Genomic DNA, 20,652 nt, shown 5'->3' on the forward strand with positions numbered 1-20,652 from the left:
GGACAGCACTAGCTGAACAATCCTAGGTGTACTAGGAATTACACTAACAACCAATATTAAATTATCAGTCAGACTCAGTGCACAGCTCACTTATTTTTGCCAGGATATATTTTTAATCATAAACAGGGCTCACTTCTCTGAAAACAGAAGTAAACAAATGCATGTGGGACAATAGTTCCCTGATGCATTCCTATGGTAACACCTCAACAAGATTCCCCTTGCCATCCAACCAGCACCCTTTCTCAAGCAATGCAAATTGTGGTTCCTTTTCAAGTTTGATATGATTGCACCTGCCCTGATGAGTGGAGGATGAAATGCATCTTTTATCAGCAATACAAGTTTACATAAGATATACTACTCCAAGAAGAAGCTGTTAGTGGGTATCCATTGCATTGTTTGAAACACTTCTTTCAGCCACTCACCCAAGATTTTGCTGATGTTTGAGTTATGCATGTCTGGAAATGCCTGCAGTATCTTCCTGCGCTCGTCCTTTGCCCACACCATGAACGCATTCATTGGTCGTTTGATATGTGGCTCATTGTTGCTGCGACCCCTGGTTTCTCTGTAAACCCGTGCCTCCGTCACCGTAGTGCTTCCTGTTGGCCAACAATAATACTGCTGTAGTTTAGCTGGAGACCCATTCATTGCCTTACTCCCTGAAACATCGGAGCAGGAAGAAAAGAGAGCAACACAGTACATTAATTTTATTTAGCATGCGCAGAGCATACAGGATAAATTGATTTCACTTTGCATGGGCTCAGAGAACCGTGTTTATTGTGCAGTGAAATCTAGTGTAGCATTCAGCTGACAGTATCCATCAACACAGGGCAATCTGCTGACTGCTGGGCCAGATGAAGGCATCCATTACCCCAGCAGTGAAATGCTAGTTCAGACATGACAGCTAGTGTCTGTTCCTCAGGAACAGTTCAGAAATTTATGATGCCCTCAGTGCCATTGCTTTCTGATTGACACTGTTTTAACAGAATAAATAGGCTTGTTTGCATACATAAACGTTCAGCCTTTATTCTTACATATCAGAATATGTTGAGTCATCAGGTTCCTGCTACTTTTAGGAAGATAAGCACATGGTTCCTTGAGCAATGGGGCCCTCAGAGAATGAATACTCAGATCTCTTTTGGCACCAAACATTGTTCAATGTGTCACGACTGAGTATTGCTGAGTGACAGTTTGATGAGCTGGAGAAAGCTGCAAGTTCAGGTTCAGCTGAATTTGAAATTGCTGCATTCTTGACACTAGTTTGAAAGGGTCTCTAATCTAATGGAGGTGTGTCTTCAGGTTTGTAAGCCACGTTTTACAAGCAAAAATTGCAATGCTAGGATAGCTTCTTTTAGCTAAGCTGGAATGAACATTTTTCATAGGTTTGACTAAGAGCATGAGTGAATGAATCTTGTTTTAGCATTTAGTCACCACCCTTGCTGTTCTTTCCCCTCTCATAACACTAGCTCTCCATCTATAGGGGTATTTTATACAATATGATTCAGTACAATATTCTGTATGTTTTTTAATTATGCTATTTCGTAAGTGAATTATCACACAAATGGTTGCAAAGCAATTGAATTTTCATTAAATGAGTTCATTTTAAAAGTAATATTCTGATATAACCTTGTACAATAAAGCACTATACAGATGATCAGTTTCTCAGCTATCAACATGTTTCTGTCTCATATTGGCTTTTCAATTACAAATTTAAGTCCATAATTTTTAAAAGTAATAATTAATCATGTGTTGAGAATCCATGATTCAGTTTTCATCCATCATGGGTTTAAAAGATCAACTTTGGAATACAATGCCATACTGGTTATGTTACTGCTGACATAACCCAGAGCCAAAGGCTAATGGCCTAAAGTAGAAGGTATTATCCGGAAAAGCAGCTGGTGGGGGTAAATAAACCTGGAATCTGAATTAACAGGCTAGAATCAGCAGTGGCAACCATGAAGCAGCTGGAGTGTTGTAATAACCTACTTGGTGTCCTTTAGGGAAAAAGAATGTTATCCAATCTGACATACATATGACACCAGACTCTCAACAATTTAGTTGAATCTTAACAGCCCTGTGAAATGACCGAGTAAGCTACGATAGTGGCCCTCCACCATCTTCCCAAGTAATGGTAAATAATGGGAGTAGTGATCTATTTGAAATATCAAGTTCTTAAAACTTTGACATGATCAGGAAAATTGTTTCCCCTGGCTGGGGGGTCTCTAGACTTAGGGTCATAGTATTAGGATAGGGATCAGCCAGTTAAGACAGCGATGAAGAGAGATTTTTTTCACTCAAATAGTTGTGAATCTTCGGAATTTGCTACCCCAGGGATCTGTGGATGGTCAGCAGTAAGTATATCCAAAACAGAGGTTGATCATCTTTGGTGTACAAAGAAAATTGAATGGTATGAAGATAAAACAGGAAAAGTGGATACAAGTAGAAAAACAGCGATAATCTTGTTCGAGCAGACTTTGAGGAAAAATCAACTTTCTGTTGTTCCTATTTATCTTATATTAAATGCTGGTCTTGTTAATGACACCCTCATCCTACGAATCAATAAAAACTTCTATATTTAAAAATATGACAGAACAACATTTGGTATGATAAATTCCATTTCATTTCCAAACAAATACAACACTAAATGAGCAATTCTCTGAATTTGTGCTCCCTCCTCGGCAGTAGAGCTTTCAAAAATGACAGATATGTAGTCTACATCATTTTTAATTCAATAATTTTAAACAGATAGAAAATAATGGGAAGCACCATGCTCAAATTCTCAATATGCACTCTCGGCAGCCAAGACACAACACCAGAAACATGCATTGATAAAATTATTCCTCAAGGCCACATTTGAGGACTATACCAACTCATTAAATCTTCAATGTTACAGTGCAGAAAAACTTCATAAAAAACATTGTCTGTGTCCATTGCTTCCATTTTACATTGAGTACTCTTCCACATGATACATTGTGAAAGGAAGTGAGAATTAAAGCTGCTGAGTGGAGAAATTAAAAAGAACAATGCAGATTTGAGCTGATCAAGCATAAGGATATTTTAATTCCCATTGGGATTTCCTCAATTACGATCATAATTTGGGCATAAAACTGTACAGAAGTGGCATCAATGATTTACCTTTTTTTTTTAAATAGGCACCTGCAGATATTCTGCTAAAATTGTAATCATTGGAAGACACCCAGAGGAAATTCACAGCCAAGAAACACAGCTAGGAGTGAGGCTCTTATGGCACAGCGGTAGTCTCCCTACCTCTGGGTCAAGAGGTCTGGGTTCAAGTCCAACCTGATCCAGAGGTATGGATTAATATCTCTTAACAGGTTGAGTAGGAAAATATCTATTGATAGGAGTAGCATGGTCAGTTAAAATCAGTCTCTTCTTTTTCATTAAAGCATTTATTTCTGGTCAGGAGAGAAAACCCACATCGTATATTCTACCCAAACTCTTTTTAAAGTAATAACCTGGCCAATCACATCCTTACTGTGCTAGATAGATATTTTAAAGAAAAATGTTTGGTCACCATAGCAGTTATTGTTACTACAATTAATGCAAACACAATCGAGATTATAAACTGCCTAAGCAAATTTCCTGACTCCTCAGATGCTGAAGCAAACTGTATCCATGGAGGAAGATCTGGATGACATCCAGGATTTAGCAAACATGTGGCAAGTAACATTGATTTGAATGTGTGGAGCACAAAAGACTACCTCCAACAACAGAGAATCTAACCATCACCCCTTGATGAATGGAATTCCCATTGCTGAATCCCCCACTATCAACATCCCGGGCTTTTCCATTTACGAAACTGAACTGGACCAGTCATATAAACACTGTGGCTACAAGGACAGAAATTCTGCAGTGAGCAACTCAAATCCTGACTCACTATTCTCCATTTGTCTGAATGAGTGCAACTCCAATAACTCTCAAGTAGCTCAACACTATCCAGGACAAAACAGCCTATACATTGGCACTATGTTAATAACTTTCACCTCCAATATAGCGATAGCAGTGAATACCACCTACAAGATGCACTGCAATAACTAAGGTTCCGTCAACAGCACCTTCCAAACCTGTGACCTGTACTACCTAGAAGGATAGTACCATCATCTGTGAGGTCCTTTCCAAGTCTCTCATCTTTCTGACTTGAAACCTTATTGCATTCCTTGATCGTCACTAGGTCAAAATCCTGGAACATCCTCTATAACAGCATTCTAGTTGTCCCCATACCCAAAAGGCTGCAGCTGTTCAATAAGACAGTCTTCTCCAGGGCATTTACAGATGGGTAATAAATGCTGGCCAAACCAGCGAAGCAGAAACCATCCCATGAACTAATTTAGAAAATCACTGAGAGTACCTCTGAATATCTAAAGTTATATGTGTTGTATCACATGAATTCTTCATGGCGAACGCTGCCTGTGAAAACTCTGGTCATATCAAGAATTTGGCTTTAAATCACAACACTCTGGATCTCTCCAAGGTATTTCTGCAAGCAACTTTTACATTGTGGCACAGTGATAATTAGTTCTGTCCAGGGACCACAATTTTTAATATCCTTCAGAGTGTAGTGCTTAATCACACCTGCGTAAATCATGCACTTTCTGCATCAAGTAGTTCCCCTAAACCCATTATAAATGATTATTTTGTACTTATTGATTAACAGTCTGTTTTGAGGCACAAATCAACACAGCTACAAGTCATGGCACTTTAAACCAAAGTTTTCTGGTTGCGAAGCAGGAATACTACAAACTGAGGCATTCATGCGTCCCAGTTGAAACATCTGCTATGTCTACTCTGTAAAACCCTGTCATAATTTTAAAGATCTCTATCAGATCAGCTCTCGGTCTTCCCTTTTCTGGAGAAAAAAGCCCAGTCTGTTCAGCTTTTCCTGCTAGTTATGTGAGAATGAGGTCTGTTTTCCAGTAATAGCCAGCTAAACAATTCAAGTCTATTACAGACACAGCGATTATAGGATAGTTAGGGATAGATTGGCTGTGGATCTTTTTAGATTTCACTAAAAATGAATTTGAATTTAAATAGAAAATGCTGTTATAGGAATTTAGATATATTGTCCTTGATTAAACAGACACTAGAAAGGCATTTGATGAAGTAGGTTTTACACACTCCTGCAGTGTGTACTGACATGTCTGTATTATCTATAGTCACATGCATGCCTGTGATATCTAAATCTATTCAATCATTTTGTGATTGCCAAACAGACTCCAGTTGTTTTAACAATGTTTTAACCTCTTAAGTTCTGCACTTCTACAGCAACAATATGATGTAGCATTTTGACATTTTATTGACTAGCTACAGCTGAATAAATGCGAAGAAAATGTTCAGAGCTTCATAAACTGCTTTCCCAATATTCTCTGAATAACTAACTGGTCTTCCTTTTGCTTAAGCTGGCTAGGTGGCAAGTGTGTGGATCAGGTTGAAGCCAACTGCATGGAATTTAATTACCACTCTGACTTTGTAGAGTCATAGAGTTGTACAGCACAAAAACAAACCCTTCAGTCCAACACGTCCATGCCAACCCATTTGCCAGCGTTTGGCCCATATCCCTCTAACCCCTTCCTATGCATGTACCCATCCAGATGCCTTTTAAATGGTGCAATTGTACCAGCTTCCACCACTTCCTCTGGCAGCTTATTCCATATACACACTACCCTCTGCATGAAAGAAGTTGCCCCTCTCACCTTAAGCCTATGCCCTCTAGTTTTGGACTCTCCCTGCCCCGGGAAGAAAGACCTTGGCTAGCCACCCTATCTATGCTCCTCATGATTTTATAAACCTCGGCAATCTAAGTTAAGGGGCTGCCTCCTTACTCTCTCTGCGGCAAAATATCATGGTAATTTACCATGGTTAGGCAAATAATCAGCAAAGACTTGCCTTTGGGCAGAAAACTGAAGAACAAGTTAAGAATAGCAACTATCTGCAACACACAGTGATCTGATCAAGGGATTCAAATAAAGAGATAACTATCAAAACCTGTTTAAAGTCAGCATCACACTGCACAATAGCAGGAACTAAAACAATAATGCAACAATATGAAACTTCTTCAGTCTCTGTTTTGATTAAACCAGTAAACTATTGAAAGGGGGTGGGGCGTAAGCAGATCAATGTATTTATGACCAATACCATATTGCACAATTTCTATCTAATGACTTTATAAATGGAAGTTGAAGTCAGCTGGAAAACACTGGCTAGGTTTCAAGGTTTGGAATAATACAACATTGTGTCCTACATTAACATCATGTTTTATACCTTTCACTTGAATTCTGAAATTATATTCCAACCTCAAAAATCACCATAAAATACCCATCACTCTCGCCAAATTAAAAACGATTTCCGATGGTGCACAGATTTGCCTCCATGTTGTTCATCAACAACAGTATTTGCATATGAGGATTAATGATTGTCATATCCAATACATATCTATTGAGAAATGACCTGCAGAAACCTAATTGGAAATTCTAACCAGTTTGCATTGTGCAAGAGTAGCCCACTCAGATGTTTTACACTATTGGGTACAGCATTTATGATAAGTATTTGTACTGTTTTCTTTATTTTAAATGAACATAAATGGGATTAAATGAATATTATTCCTATTTCCATCTGTTGTAAGTAACCGAGTTGACAGGAACAAATTATTACACCTCAGGCCAGGTAATGGGGATTTTTAGCTCAAGCACACGTATAAACAAAAACATTTGACGGGAACATTATCCATTTGATAAGTCTTTGTGAGTATAATTTATTTGAGAATTTGATTTACAGTGTACACTTACACTGTGGTTACAGTATGACAATCTTTTTGAACAGTTCCCCACAGGGACCATAAATATGTCCTTAAAACTATAGTGCCTAATCACACCTGTCTGAAACACGCCTGCACTTGAAACAGTTGAGATATGCAGCCAAAAACAAAACCTCTTCACTTGATCTTTGACTATGCCTTTGTGCTACAGCAGACAGACTGTCACAAAAGAATCCACTGTGTGAATTGGGCTCCTGCAAAGAATTAGCACTCACGCAAACATTGTATGTTCAGCTTTAGGAAACAATGTAATGAGAGAAGTGGGGAATTTAAGGAATATAAACAAATGCACTTCGAAGAAAATGATTTAATCTAAGCCTTGGAATACAAATGACCTCTATTCATTGCTGTGGTTGCGTTGCAGGTATCTTTTCACACTGTAACATGCATTTAAGTAGAAGTTAACATCAGTGAATAATATTGTGTTGCCTTGTCAGTAGAAAGCAAAGCTCTGCAAAAATGTATATAATGCAGAGCTCTAGACTGCTGATTCGTGGTGACCTTTCTAACAGGACAGTATCCTCTTTTCTAATTCAGGATATTTAAAGGTGGTCTGAGGAGACTGCTTTCAAATTCTTAAATATATAAGAAAATTGGCTTAAGTATGCATTTATCATATAAAGTAGCAGGACCAAAAAGAGTGATGTAACTGAAATCAAATAGTATTGATCAATTAATGAGGAGTGTTAAATTCAGAGACGGAAGGAGGCAACATTTTCAATGCCTTTGGAGGACTTTCAATCTAAAGCAGCCTTTGTCAGGGTGGGAACTGTCAAAGCTGAAAGCGATATTTGCACATGAGAAACTCAAGGTGTGGGCACAGGTCTGCAGACCAATAATGGATCAGATCAGCATCAGGTTGTGCATCATGAGGTACTTGCAAGAATGTTTGCCTGCAATGTCATTCCACAAACCAATCCGACAGTCGAGCATGGCATAGTGTCCGTTTTGTTAATTGCCATTAAAGGAAAGGAGCTGGCCACTCAATTTGGTTCCTATCATGTGGTTTTCTCTTAATTACCTTAGAAAACTAGGGATCAACGATAATTACTGTACTCTCTTAATCCACAGCCCAAGAACAGATAATATAAAACCAGGCTCCTAGAGTGTCACCAAAGAGACTGCAGCTAATGTAGTTACAACGTGTCATAAGCAGTTTGAAGCACAGAAGTAACTTAAGTGTGAACTGTCTGCTGAATTTCAATTGGATTTGTGGCGCACAGGATCAGTATATTTAGAGGGGAGCCAATCTAATAGCTGTCGATCAAAGTTACAGTAGACATTCTGTAAGTCACCTCCTATGTGGGCAAGCATAATCTGTTGATAGGTTAATGACGGGAACATATCATGTAATGTACTTCCTATAATTAAATTCCATGCTACACACATAGGATTACATTGGATATACAGCACAGAAACAGGATATTTAACCCAGCTAGTGCATATCAACATTAGAACTCCACTCAAGTCTTCTCCTAACTGTTATGGTGATGGTAAAATGTGGAGTACCAAGTATTAACTTGCATTATCTTATTTTAATACCGGAGGCCTTCTTGGACTAGAATGACTGTTAAAAAGTGAGAAACATTGATCTAAAATGGCTGTAATGATCATCTGACCGCAGATTGAAGCATGTTCAGGTAGCCAATATGGAATAAACAAAATCATCTGAAATGAAATTACCACTTTAGCTAAAAGCATTGGAAACCATCAACTGAGTAAGGGATCAAGAAACTTTCATCTCCAGTTTTCATTTACACTTGATTAAGGAGTTAAAGATATTGGACATGGAAGGCTGCTAACAACAATCCAACTTGGTAAAACAATGGAGCCAGACTCAAGAATAAACAAAACAGCCATATTTCAAAATTTACTGGCAGTACAGCAGACAGAGAGAGACAAAAATAATGTATTGGTGACAGCAAAAACTCTGTGTCTTCTGAAATCTTTATTGAAATCCTTGGTGACTAGCATATAGTGATTGTTTCCTGTTACAATGCTACTAAGGTGGCTGAGGTAGAGTTGGGATTGGGGGGGGGCGCATAATTAAAAATTAAATGATTACATTCTCTTAACAAAAGAATGCTTTTTAAAGCAGTCACTCTAGCTGTATCCTGGTTGGTGTTGTCACCAGAGATGGTCAACCTGGACAGTCATGGGAATGACTCTCGCCACTGCCAATGACATTAAAATAACCCAGCACTGAAAAACAATCACCAGGAGGGGGGGTGTCAAAGTGGAAACAAAGACAACACTGATATCAGTCTGTCAGGACTCCTTACAGGTTAGAACATTGAGCCTAAAATGACACTGTGGGGCGATATTTTCCACACAGAGTTTGGTTCATGTATGGAATGAACTACCAAAGAAAGGAGTAAGTGTAGGTACAGTTACAAGATTTAAAAGACATTTGGATAGGTACATGAATATGAAAGGTTTAGAGGGATATGGGCCAAATGCAGGTAAGTGAAATCAGTTTAGTTTGGAAAGGGCTGGAGGGAAGGTTCTGCTTCCATGATGTATGACTCTATGACTCTTTAACTCTATGGTCCATGCCATATTTATTCAACTGGACTTTGTTCAAGCTGCCTTATTTGATTGTTTTTTTGCATATCTTCACACTTATTTCTCTCTTTAGAGAATTATGTGGATAATTGGAAAGATTTTGACAGGATTGACAACCTGCTTTGAACTGTGTGATCATTCCTTCCACAACCAAAAAGCCCTGGAATTGGATTTGAATCCAGGACCTTCCAGCACAGAGGCAGGAGTGTGACTAACTGAATCACTCAGATTGAACTGTGAATCATTAGCAATACAGAAGAATGGTTAAAAATAATCCACCAGCGAAAGCTCTGGCATATGCTCTCGATTTAATAAGACCAAACAAATGCTTGTGTCCTTCTTGAATTCAGCTCCACATACATTCAAGCAAAAGTCCTATAACATCAAATCAAAATCCTGTATCTGGATGACTACAAAGTGTCTCCCCTGCCAGGACCTGCTTATTCAATGTTCAAATGTCAACATTGCAGGGAGGGCCAAATAAAGCCTTCAATGATACTCTGGAGTGCTCCTTGAAGTACCACAGCAGTGACATGAATGACTGCAAAGAGTTTGTTTTCGGTCATTCAAAATAGCAACAATTTGTTCATCAAGCTGCACGAGCATTGAATTACAACAACTTAGTGAGGCAGTGTGGTGGCAAAGACAGAAAAAGAAAGGAAACAAATCCTCACTTCGAATCCCACCACTTCACAGAACATCCTGTCCCACGTGTTCAAAGATCTGCACATCAATAATCAGCCTATTCTGTTACATGGAGAGCCATGGCATAAACCTACAGTCCTGAGTCACGACTTCCTCAAATTGAGCGAAAGATGCTTCTGGGTAGATGATTTTTTTGTTTGGAGTCTGAGTGACCAGCGTCTATGAACTGTGTCTTTGTGTCAAGCTGGCAAACACAAAACAACTGGGATCCAGAAGTCAGATTTAACAACGTTGACACCTGAAGCTGACTCTGAGGCATTGAGCTCATACAAGTCAAAAAATCAGCTGTAAAGAAATGGTTTTGGATGGTCAGGAGAAATTGGATAACAACTGACAGAAACGTTACTTTTTCCCCCTAAATTCATTTGGAATGCCCTAGTTACTACTCCAGCAGCAGTCCAGCTAAGCCAGCACAGTGTGATGCTGGAGCCTACAGCTTTCTTAGTGCATATGCCTAGATATCATCCCAATGTTTACTTATATGTAGAATGTATTTTGCTTAAACAACAGATAATGCCCTCTCTATTTTAACTACATGACATTACACTAGAAGATAAATAATTTCTTAATTTTCCTAAAGCAGCATGCGTCTTCTGATCAGCCAAACAGCAGGAACACTAAAGTTATGTCCCAATACTAGTATTGATGTTTGTGACACAATTTGTCTCCATCCACTTCAATACTGAATTTGTTTTTAAAAAAGCACAACACAGCCTTCTCTTTCCTCCTAAGGCAGATTCATTTTGAATAATGTGCTATGTACATTTGATTTGTAACCACCTCAAATTCTAGCTGGTGTGTCCCAATAAAAGTAATAGCATTTCTTTTAAGTGACAATATATCATTTACAAGGCTTCACTATAATGTTACCTTCAAGCCAAAGTCCAATTTATGTTATTTATTTTTATTTTGATTTAAGGATTTGTTTTTCAAAAGCTTTCAAGTTGCAATCTTTAAAAAACCCACACAAGACATGCTTAATCAGCTTCAATTTGAATTATAATATAACATTTCAAGATGACAGAAAGCAGTAATTAGGAATTAAAATATTGATTAATAAACAGTGGAGTTTTCAACAGTCTGCATGCAATTGAAGGATAGCTAACTGCTCCCTAAGTAATTAACTTAGCATCTCTAATTTATGGAAGAGTTATCACTAACTGGGCTCTATTTTTGCCATTCACTGTTCCTAAGGATCACTCCACTGTCTAAACGGTCTACCAAAATTGTAGTGTTGAAAGCTGTTGTGAAATGAATGGCCGAAAATCAAACTGTCCCAAAGACAACAGTAACATTGCAATCCTGATCTTTGATTCATGCTGAGTTAGTTGATCTCCACCTGGGTGGTACCAGGTCATGATAATTGAGAAGGAAGAGAAAACAAAATCAGCCGGAGTTTCCAGTGTTAATTGTTGCCCAATGACCCTTGTACAAAGCCTGTATGTTTATAAAAATTATAGGGTGAGCATTGAATCAGGAAAGCTTGTGATGACTCTCATAATTGAGCAGCTTGCTACCACTCATTACCCAGATTCACGGTAAAGACACACCAATTGAGAGAGATGCCAGAGGATGGCTGGCAGCTGTAAAAGCCATGTGAGGCAGCACCTCTGGGACAGGAGATGGGTAGGGAGTAACAGTGGATCTTACAAAACAGAGAACGACTGTGGAATTGTAATGCAGCAAGTCAGGTAATATATTACCCATACCATGTAACCAGCCAAGAACTAAACTGCACTTTGTTTTTTGAACAACTAGACAAACATTGAATACTGTGCAATTTTCTTCATTATGATAGGATGAAAAGAAACCTTTTGGATCACAAGTTTGCCATCTAAATTGTAATCAACAGCCTTGATTGTCGAGAATCTTAAAGAATTCCCTCTGTACTAATTCTTAGAGAGAGGAAATATGAACCATCAATTCAAACTTAAGGAAAAAAAAATAGACTTCTTATTGTCAAGTCCATATGGAGTTAATTCCATCGTAATGGGTAATCAGTCCCTTTTTAAATGTCTAATATTGTTGCAAACCACGTTCGGATTAGTCCATTTCCTGCTTATATGTCTTGTGTTCTTATCCCCATCCCCTTCTGACAAAATAAACTAAAACAAACACACGACGCAGGCTGCATGGAAGCTGCAAACCCTGCTATGTGAGAGAACAAAAGGCTTCACTGAAACCTTTGTGGTATCTGCTAATGTTTTACATCTGAGCATTTTAAAAAGACCAAGAGATTGGGGAGTGAGTAGACAAATGGAACGCACAGTTGACTGAACGGAAAGGAAAATCTTAGTCTTTACTTTTGACCACAGTCACTCCGGATGATAACTGTTCCACTGTTTCACCTATTTGCTATCTAAAGTTTAAATTCTTGTCCAGAAATATTTATCTTTGTTCCTGGTGTAACTTTCAACATTTACTGTTTCTTGCCTTTTCTTTCTAAACTACCATGGTAACTATTACAAATATTTATGTATGACCAATATTGGCGCAGTGGATTTGTTTCTCTTTGCAGTTATAGATGAGAAGCACAAAAGTAGACGTTGCGTTGTTATGCAGGAGCTACCCACAGTTTACACCTAAATGTTGCAGGACATTAAATCTGTTATGTTATAGTTGGAATTTGCTCTAAAGTTGCCTCTGTTTAACCAGATATGTGGTAATTTTACTCAGTTGCTGATCCAATGAATTCAGGAGTAGCAATTTGACAAATTTGCAAAAGGCTTTTGAAAATCAAAAATCTATTGTTTAATCATATGCTCTGGGAAGATTGTTAAGATATTTCTGTAAAATTAATCAAAAAAACCCATGCCAAATTCACATACTGGAAATCATTTTCACTTCGGTCAACAGCATAAAACATGCAATGGCGAAGTCCATGGAAATGAATTTCAGGAAAAGGATTTAGCAGGTGGTTAAGCTGACATCACCCAGTTCATACCATCACTCCCTGTGAGAGAGAAAGAGAGAGAGAGAGAGACACTCAAAGACAGGGATCAGACAGAAACAGGCACAAGGCAGAAAGAGATGTGAGGTGTGAAAAACAAATTTAAGGAGAGAGAAACACAAACAAGGAAAGGGAGTCAAACAAACAAGATAGAGAGATGCAAACATGCACAAAAAGTGAGAATACACAAAGAGTGAAATGCAAACATGTACAGCAAGGCATCATAAACACACAAGAAGGAACAGATGGGCAGAAATAGTTGAGGACACGTACAGATGCAGACAGATGCTGACTTTATTTTGCAACAATGCCAGCCCAGCTTGGGGGGATCACTGTTATAAAGTATATAACATAGAAACCTCTCTGTGGAGATCATTTATAAAGCAACTTTCATGATCTCAAGATGCCCCAAGGCGCTTTACAACATAGTACTTTTATTGATTTGTCATTATTGTTGTAATATCGAAATCTGATAGTCACAAATATCAACCAGGGCACAGTAGATACCCCTTCTATGAAAGCATGGCATTGGGTCATTCATGTCCATCTGGGAGGATAGACTTTACTTAAATAAATATCAACACCTCTGACAGTACAATGTTCCCTCTTTACTGTACTGGAGCATTATCCTTGATTTTTGTGTTAAAGTCTCTGAGCTGAACCAATTTTCCTGATTTAAAGAGATTACATCGCTGATGTACAGTTGACACGGATACACACCTAAAGAGATGGTTCATGCCAGTACCCCTGGATGCAGTAGATGTTCAACCCACAATTATAAATGCAGCCACCAGAGGGAGAATCCTCTCCCATCTCAGATGGGCTGAACACTCAGGAGGCTCACATGGGCCACCAATGTGGTTTCTCATTCACTGATCTGAAAAGTGAAGTCACAATTTGTGATTTTAAAACAACTGCACAGGTGTAATTTTCTGTGTATTGCTCATGTGCCACACTAGGCCAGAGGCTAATTTCAGCCAATGTACTGATGTGAGAACCTTCAAATGATCTTAGTTAGGAGTCCAAACGTACATCTATTCAGAATAAGGGCCTTGTGGCACGGTGACCCCAATTCAGAGCCAGAAGGTCTGGGTTCAAGTCCTACCTCCCCCGGAGTTGTGTTGCAGCATGTTTGAAGACGTTGTTAAAAAAATAGTTACATTTCATAGAATCCCTACAGTGTGGAAAGAGGCCCTTTGGCCCGTTGAGTTTGCACCAAACCTCCAAAGAACATCCCACCCAGACCAAGCAACAACACACCACCTCCCCACCCACCCTCCTTTATCCCTGTAACCCTGCATTTTCCCATGACTAATTCATCTAACCTGCCCATCCCTGGATACAATGTCATAATTTAGCAAGGCCAATCCACCTAACCCGCACATCTTTGGACTGAGAGGGGAAACTGGAGGACTCAGAGGAAACCCACGCAGATGCAGGGAGAACAGGCAAACTCCACACCGTCACCCGAGGCTGGAGTCAAATCCGGATTCCTGGCACTGTGAGGCAGCAGTGATAACCAGTATTTATTTGAAGATCATGGCACAGAAGTGCATTATGAGGAGATCAAGGTGGCACAGTGGCTCAGTGGTTAGCACTGCTGCCTCACAGTGCCAGGGACACGGGTTTGATTCCACCCTCAGGCGACTGTCTGTGTGGAGTTTGCACATTCTCCCCGTGTCTGCGTGGGTTTCCTCTGGGTGCTGCAGTTTCCTCCCACAGTCCAAAGATGTGCAGGCTGGGTGGATTGGCCATGCTAAATCGCCCGTAGTGTTCAGGGATGTGTAGATTAGGTGGGTTATAGGGGGCTGGGTCTGGGTGGGATGTTCTGGGGTCGGTGTGGACTTGTTGGGCCGAAGGGCCTGTTTCCACACTGTAGGGATTCTATGATAGAAGGCTTCGAAATGCAATTCGGTGCTCAGGTTGAACAGTCATGCCTTACAGCTGACTTCTCAGTTTGGGCAAATCAGCAAACTCCATCTCCCCTTGTTGGCTTAGTAGTCAGCTGTGAGACTCAGCCGTTCTAACACAACACAAAACAGACTGGCATGGCAGCTGACAGAAATGCTAGTCAGCTGTGACTTCTGTTTGGAGCTACGATCAGTTAATTAGAAAGAAGCAGCTTTCCTGATTAAATGGTTTCTACTTCAATACATTCAGAGTGTGTTTTGTTAGCATTTTCTTTTGTCCATTTGGGTTCCCTCCCTCCCCAAGAAATGCAATATATACTTGTTAAGGTTTGTTGCCCATGATAGGATAGGGAGGTATATGCTTGCCTCTTCTCTGCTCTCTGTGCAATAAACAGAAGTCCGTCTTCCTTTCCGTACAGCACCGGAGCGAAGATTAAGACCACGGAGGACTATGTGACCTCTTGGTGTTTTTGCAGCTGGAACACCGACTGCTGGAAATTTTTTGGCTTTCCAGTGAACTTATTTAAAGACATTTTCCTAAATCAAACCCTTCTCCTAATCAGAGATAGTAGGAACTGCAGATGCTGGAGAATCCGAGACAACAAGGTGCAGAGCTGGATGAACACAGCAGGCCAAGCAGCATCATAGGAGCAGAAAGGCTGACGTTTCGGGCCTAGACCCTTCATGCTGCTTGGCCTGCTGTGTTCATCCAGCTCTGCACCTTCTCCTAGTCCCCCCTCTTTATGGCTTCAGCAATAGTTGCTGGAATATTTCTGCTGCTCTCATCAGGACCATTGAAATGCTTCTGGCCAGCAACTTCTGGGAGATCAAGCTTTTGAGAATATGCTGCAAACTGCAGCTTTTGACTGTTGCTGAGGCTGTGAAGCCCAGTTGACTTTCTACTACTGCAGTTAGCATTGGGCAAGGGGATGGTAAAGTATACAGCTATCTTGCAATAGCTCGATAGGAGCTGCTCCTCATGGTCAGAATTGCTTGGGATCAAAACATCATCACCAGATCCTAAGACAACACAATATGGAGCTGGAGGAACATAGCAGGCCAGGCAGCATCAGATCCTAATATAATTTACTGATGAAGCAGTCGCTTGTTTCTGCTGAGTATGTTCCTGATCTGACTCTAATCTTTTACTAAAATAGTTATTTGTAAAATAACAGCCCCATTAGCATCAGGGCCGATATTTTTTTTTTAATTACATTTATGCATTGGATCCAAATATTCTACAAAACTAGCTGAATACTTGACAACACCTTGAGAGATTTATTCAAATTTAGTAAATATGCTAATAAGATTATAAGCATAATTTGTGCATTATTGGCAATTTTTTGGGAAGAATTTCTGCATCATTGTTGAAGATTTGAGAAAAATGTGGAACCTGTTGCCATTTCATTCTTGGGCTGACACTGTCCTCTTCACTCCACCCATTTTGAAACAGTTTCAGAGCCTACAGGGAATTTACAATGATTTATCCACTGGAAAACTATGGAACACATTAATCCCATAAGGTCCTCAGAGAATTAAACAGTTGTCTTGCCTGCCAGACCACTAGTTCTCTCTGACAAATCCTTAAAACATGATCTCCATTTGGTGCAAGGCACATTGATCTCCACCAGCACATACATCACCAAAATGAAAATTGCTTATTTAGACTGCAGAGAAGCTGCGTTAGTTGTGCCCTGAGCATGATATTTGAGGGATTGGGAGGATGTAGCCAGTTGTGAGGCCAAAATTAACCAGGTTTACACTCAGTGTTAAAATAAAAAGTGATAGGAGTCTTTTACCTGCTCTCTGTTTGCTCCCCCAAATCTCTGAACTGCTTTGAGGGTTCAGGTGTGCCTTGATGATTTGAGATTAAGGTTTTATTTAAGTTGCTTTGATCTGAGATTAGATGGCCCATGTATGAATTCATCTGGGCACATGTACAAATACCTCAAATAGAATCATGTAAATTCAATGCGCATTTTTAAATGTGAATTGACTCCAAATTACTCTCCATAAGATTGTGATCTTTCCAAAATGCTTATAATTAAGCAGTAATGGCAGCACAAATCATTGTGTTAATTGGAATTACAATGTGTAGGTTTCTGGTTATGCTCAAGGCGAAACATGGGAAATAAGGATGAGAAAAGAGAAACTGTGAAGCCAATGTAGAAGCACCAACAGTTAACCTACTTGAGTTGACTACTCATTGACAATGTAAGCTTTTGTTAGACCTTAGGATTACCCACTCACCTTCTGCGTCTTCTGGTCTCGTGAGGTCAATGACCCCTGGACCAACCTTCACATCCTCCCCTGTTTTTCCTGTCAGCTGTTGTGCAAGATTCTCAAAGGGCACCCGTTCCTGCATAGAAAGAACAGAAAAATCTGTTAGATTTTTTTTGTGTGACAGTCACTGTGTCAATCTTGGCAGCGTTAAGTGCTGCTGGATCAGCATCCAGCCTTTACTAGTTATTCATCCACTTTTTTTACCCTCAAGGAACCTAACTTGTGTTTGACTCCTTATACCCTGCTATTTCAAACTCAAATGAGATACCATAACAGATTGTAATATTTCAGTATGTGGAAAACCTGTCAATGTTCCCTTTATCAGTATGAAACAATATTAAAAGTCATATCTGCTTACATTTTGAGCAGTAAAATAGCAGCCCAGAGAGCTGAAAATTTTGTGACTTTTTTTATCATAGTGATGCATTATATAAGGGCAGATCATTGCCTGCTCCTAACACTATTTTTGAGAAACAAAATAGCAAACTGTCTCATTCATAAGACACCGGCTTTGAAGAACACCTGGAATAAACTGTGATCTGATTTATAACTAGCAATGGAGTGGCCGAAAAAGTGTGGTGCAGGACTAAAAGTTTATTTCCAATTGAGAATGAATTTATCTGTTCTGTAACTAAGAGGTGGGGTCAAATATAGACCAATTGATGTCCTCCTTCAGAAATATCTGTGGTGTAAATTCACACGTCCATCCGTGACAAAGTCACCTTTGATCAAATCTGAAGACAGGCTGGCTTTCCAGCTGTTTTACACTCTCCTACAGGAAGCACTGCTTAACACAATCTGCTTATAGAGACTTCAATGAAAAACATTCAGAAGATTAAAGACAACTTGAAATTGTGGAAATAGAAGTAAACTATTTGGGTTCAAACTCAATGAAATCACAAAACATCACTTCATATTGGTGACAATGGAGCCATTAACATTTTTCCAGTCATTTTTAATATCCATTTATTCATATTACTGATGTAGACTGATAGTTTCCAATTTGGTAAAGTAGCAATTATCATCTCCAATGGTCAGAGTAGTCAATTATGCCAAGTTATGAAAAGATGTTATGCTGTGGTGTTACGTTGTTGATGCTTATCCATTGAGGAATTGAGTAGAAATTATCTTAATAGTCCACTTGAAATCCTTAACAATTGCATTGAGAGAAGACTCTGATCCCTTCTACCTGAACTACAGTAACCTAGATCCATGCAGACAGAACAGAACTCTAACTCACCATTGCACAAAGTATCTGTAACCTTAAATATTTCTTCCTGTATGTCATAGAGCAAATGACTTCTTTTTATTCAATTGCACTATTTTTTTCTGTTAATAGGAAACAAAAGAAAATAGCCCCTCTTTAATTATATTATCTCCAAAAGTTAATAATTCCAGTTTAACTTCATTCCCTTGTACTCAGTTCACAAAAACTTCTTTCATTCCCTTATGAAAGACACATAAAATCTGTTCATCAGTATTGAATGGATACTGACCATCTTGCCTCCTAAATGACCTGTTCCAGTTCAGCTTATTCTGCTTCGTTGCCTCCATACAATCAAATGGCATTCTTTCTGAAGTGCATATCAAACAGATTTATTTCAACAAGTGAATTCTCCTCTTCTATGCACACACTTTACTTCTTCAATTTCAAACCTTCAACAGTGTGCTTTTAAGCCAGCCACTAAGACCTAAGTGAGTCATCAACAATTTCCCTTATCAACTGTAGGGAAGCACCTTTCTCCTGCTTTCATCTTACCCAGTGCCATAGCCTACACTGGGCAAAATAGAGACTTACAAGCACAAGAACATGCCTTCTTCATTTATTGAAATGCATGTTCATTCCTAATAATTACCAACTGAACTGATGTGACTTTGTTTTATTGGGAGGTACTGTGTGGTCAAAATGACACTTGCCCAATTATATGAAGTTCTAAGAAGTCTTTCAATTGTACAAGAAATTTAGAGTTAGAAATATAAAACATTACAAATAAAATGAAAGTATTTCAAAATATATGGTTTTACACTTACAGCGATAGGATAACTTGGAACTGCTTGAAGATTGAATGCTACATTGTACCTCACTGGTCTAGAACAGTGTGTCAAACTGTACAGAAATGTACGCCATGCTGGGGTGTCATATTGGTTTAGGACACTGTACATTGACCTATCATTTTAGGAGTCTGAATAATATTACAATGTAAGCATACTGTGTGGACCTAAATCTATACAATGTGCTGCATCGTAACTTCATTTTTTTGAACAATAAGCTATAGGACTCAATGAAAACATTAATTTGGAAATGTAGGATATATAGCCTGGCATCTGATTGATCTAGACATGGTATATTACATGGGAGAGCTGTAGAGTACACTACACAGTATTTTCATTGTTTCTGGATAGTGCAAAATGCTGGAATATATATTTATATTAGTAGTAACTTACTGCTCTAAAATAATAAATTACACTACACAGTGAATATACTGATTGAAAATACTTGGTTACACAGTCTGATGCATTGGCTTTCAACTGTGATTTGTATTATGGTACCTGGAATTTACGTCATGTTTAAGTAGATCAACTGAGTGATATTCCAAACAACATACCAAAACTGTACATATTTTACAGATCACAATGAACAGAGCAATATAGCTATGAATTGATTAAGCATTAATTGTGTTTCTGAATGGTGAACACATGCAGAAATATTTTCCATTTCTCATACACTTAACTCCACAGGACATGTATTCATATCTGAGAACTTGTACCACAAAATGGGCATTTTTCTGATTGGATTTATTTCAATGTTTAATCCAAATCATAACTCGGAGCCTGTTGGATGGCAACTTTGAGTAAACTTCACATGGCCTTAATAAATATTAAAAACAGTGCTGGAGACAGCCATGATCTTAATAAAGGGACAAGTGAAGGCATTAGTAAAAGTGATCCAAAAACCTGGTTCTAATCTATTTTACACAAGGTGTTGAATGAAACATCAATAACAAGTCAACAACTTGATAAAATGCAAAGGAGGCCTCCGAGGTTTTATATGCTTCTGTGTACTGGAGAAAGGTCAGTCTGACAAAAAGTATCATTTTACACAGTCTGTCTGATAACTAGACCTGCTGCACAGCACATGCTAATGGTAACACTCTCACACAGCACAGTACAAAGGATAAAGAGACAGAAGCCCTTTCTGTCAGCCTAACTGATGCTGCAATTTAACAGTATGAGAAGCTCATACATAAAGATGAGTTGGCTGTGAAGTATAACTGTTCCATTACTTGAGTAAGTCTATCTAAAGAAATCTTGAACATCATGATTTAGATCGCTGGAAGATTTGCATGTTTGAAAATAAATTGTTCAAACTTTGCTTTACTTAAGCCTATATCTAAGTTCACAATATTAAG

The 20,652-nt window shown here is 38.8% G+C and overlaps 1 protein-coding gene across 4 annotated transcripts in view; it reads right to left on the reverse strand.

Moving 5' to 3' along the window:
- The window catches only part of sox6 (SRY-box transcription factor 6), a 480,402-nt gene that overhangs the window by 15,438 nt on the left and 444,312 nt on the right, over nucleotides 1-20,652 (reverse strand). For 2 of the 4 annotated variants that reach the window (XM_020517374.2, XM_048606988.1), the window contains exons 11-12: nucleotides 17,210-17,318; nucleotides 423-596 (exon numbers count right to left, since the gene is read on the reverse strand). In XM_020517374.2, coding sequence (XP_020372963.1) covers nucleotides 423-596; nucleotides 17,210-17,318 — 283 coding nt within the window. Of the gene's footprint in view, nucleotides 1-422; nucleotides 657-17,209; nucleotides 17,319-20,652 lie in introns of all 4 variants that reach the window. The other 2 variants (XM_020517366.2, XM_048606987.1) reach the window with 1 other exon arrangement.

The sequence above is a fragment of the Rhincodon typus genome, chromosome 17, assembly GCF_021869965.1.
Source record: "Rhincodon typus isolate 14 chromosome 17, sRhiTyp1.1, whole genome shotgun sequence".
In the NCBI taxonomy this organism is placed as follows: Eukaryota; Metazoa; Chordata; class Chondrichthyes; order Orectolobiformes; family Rhincodontidae; genus Rhincodon; species Rhincodon typus.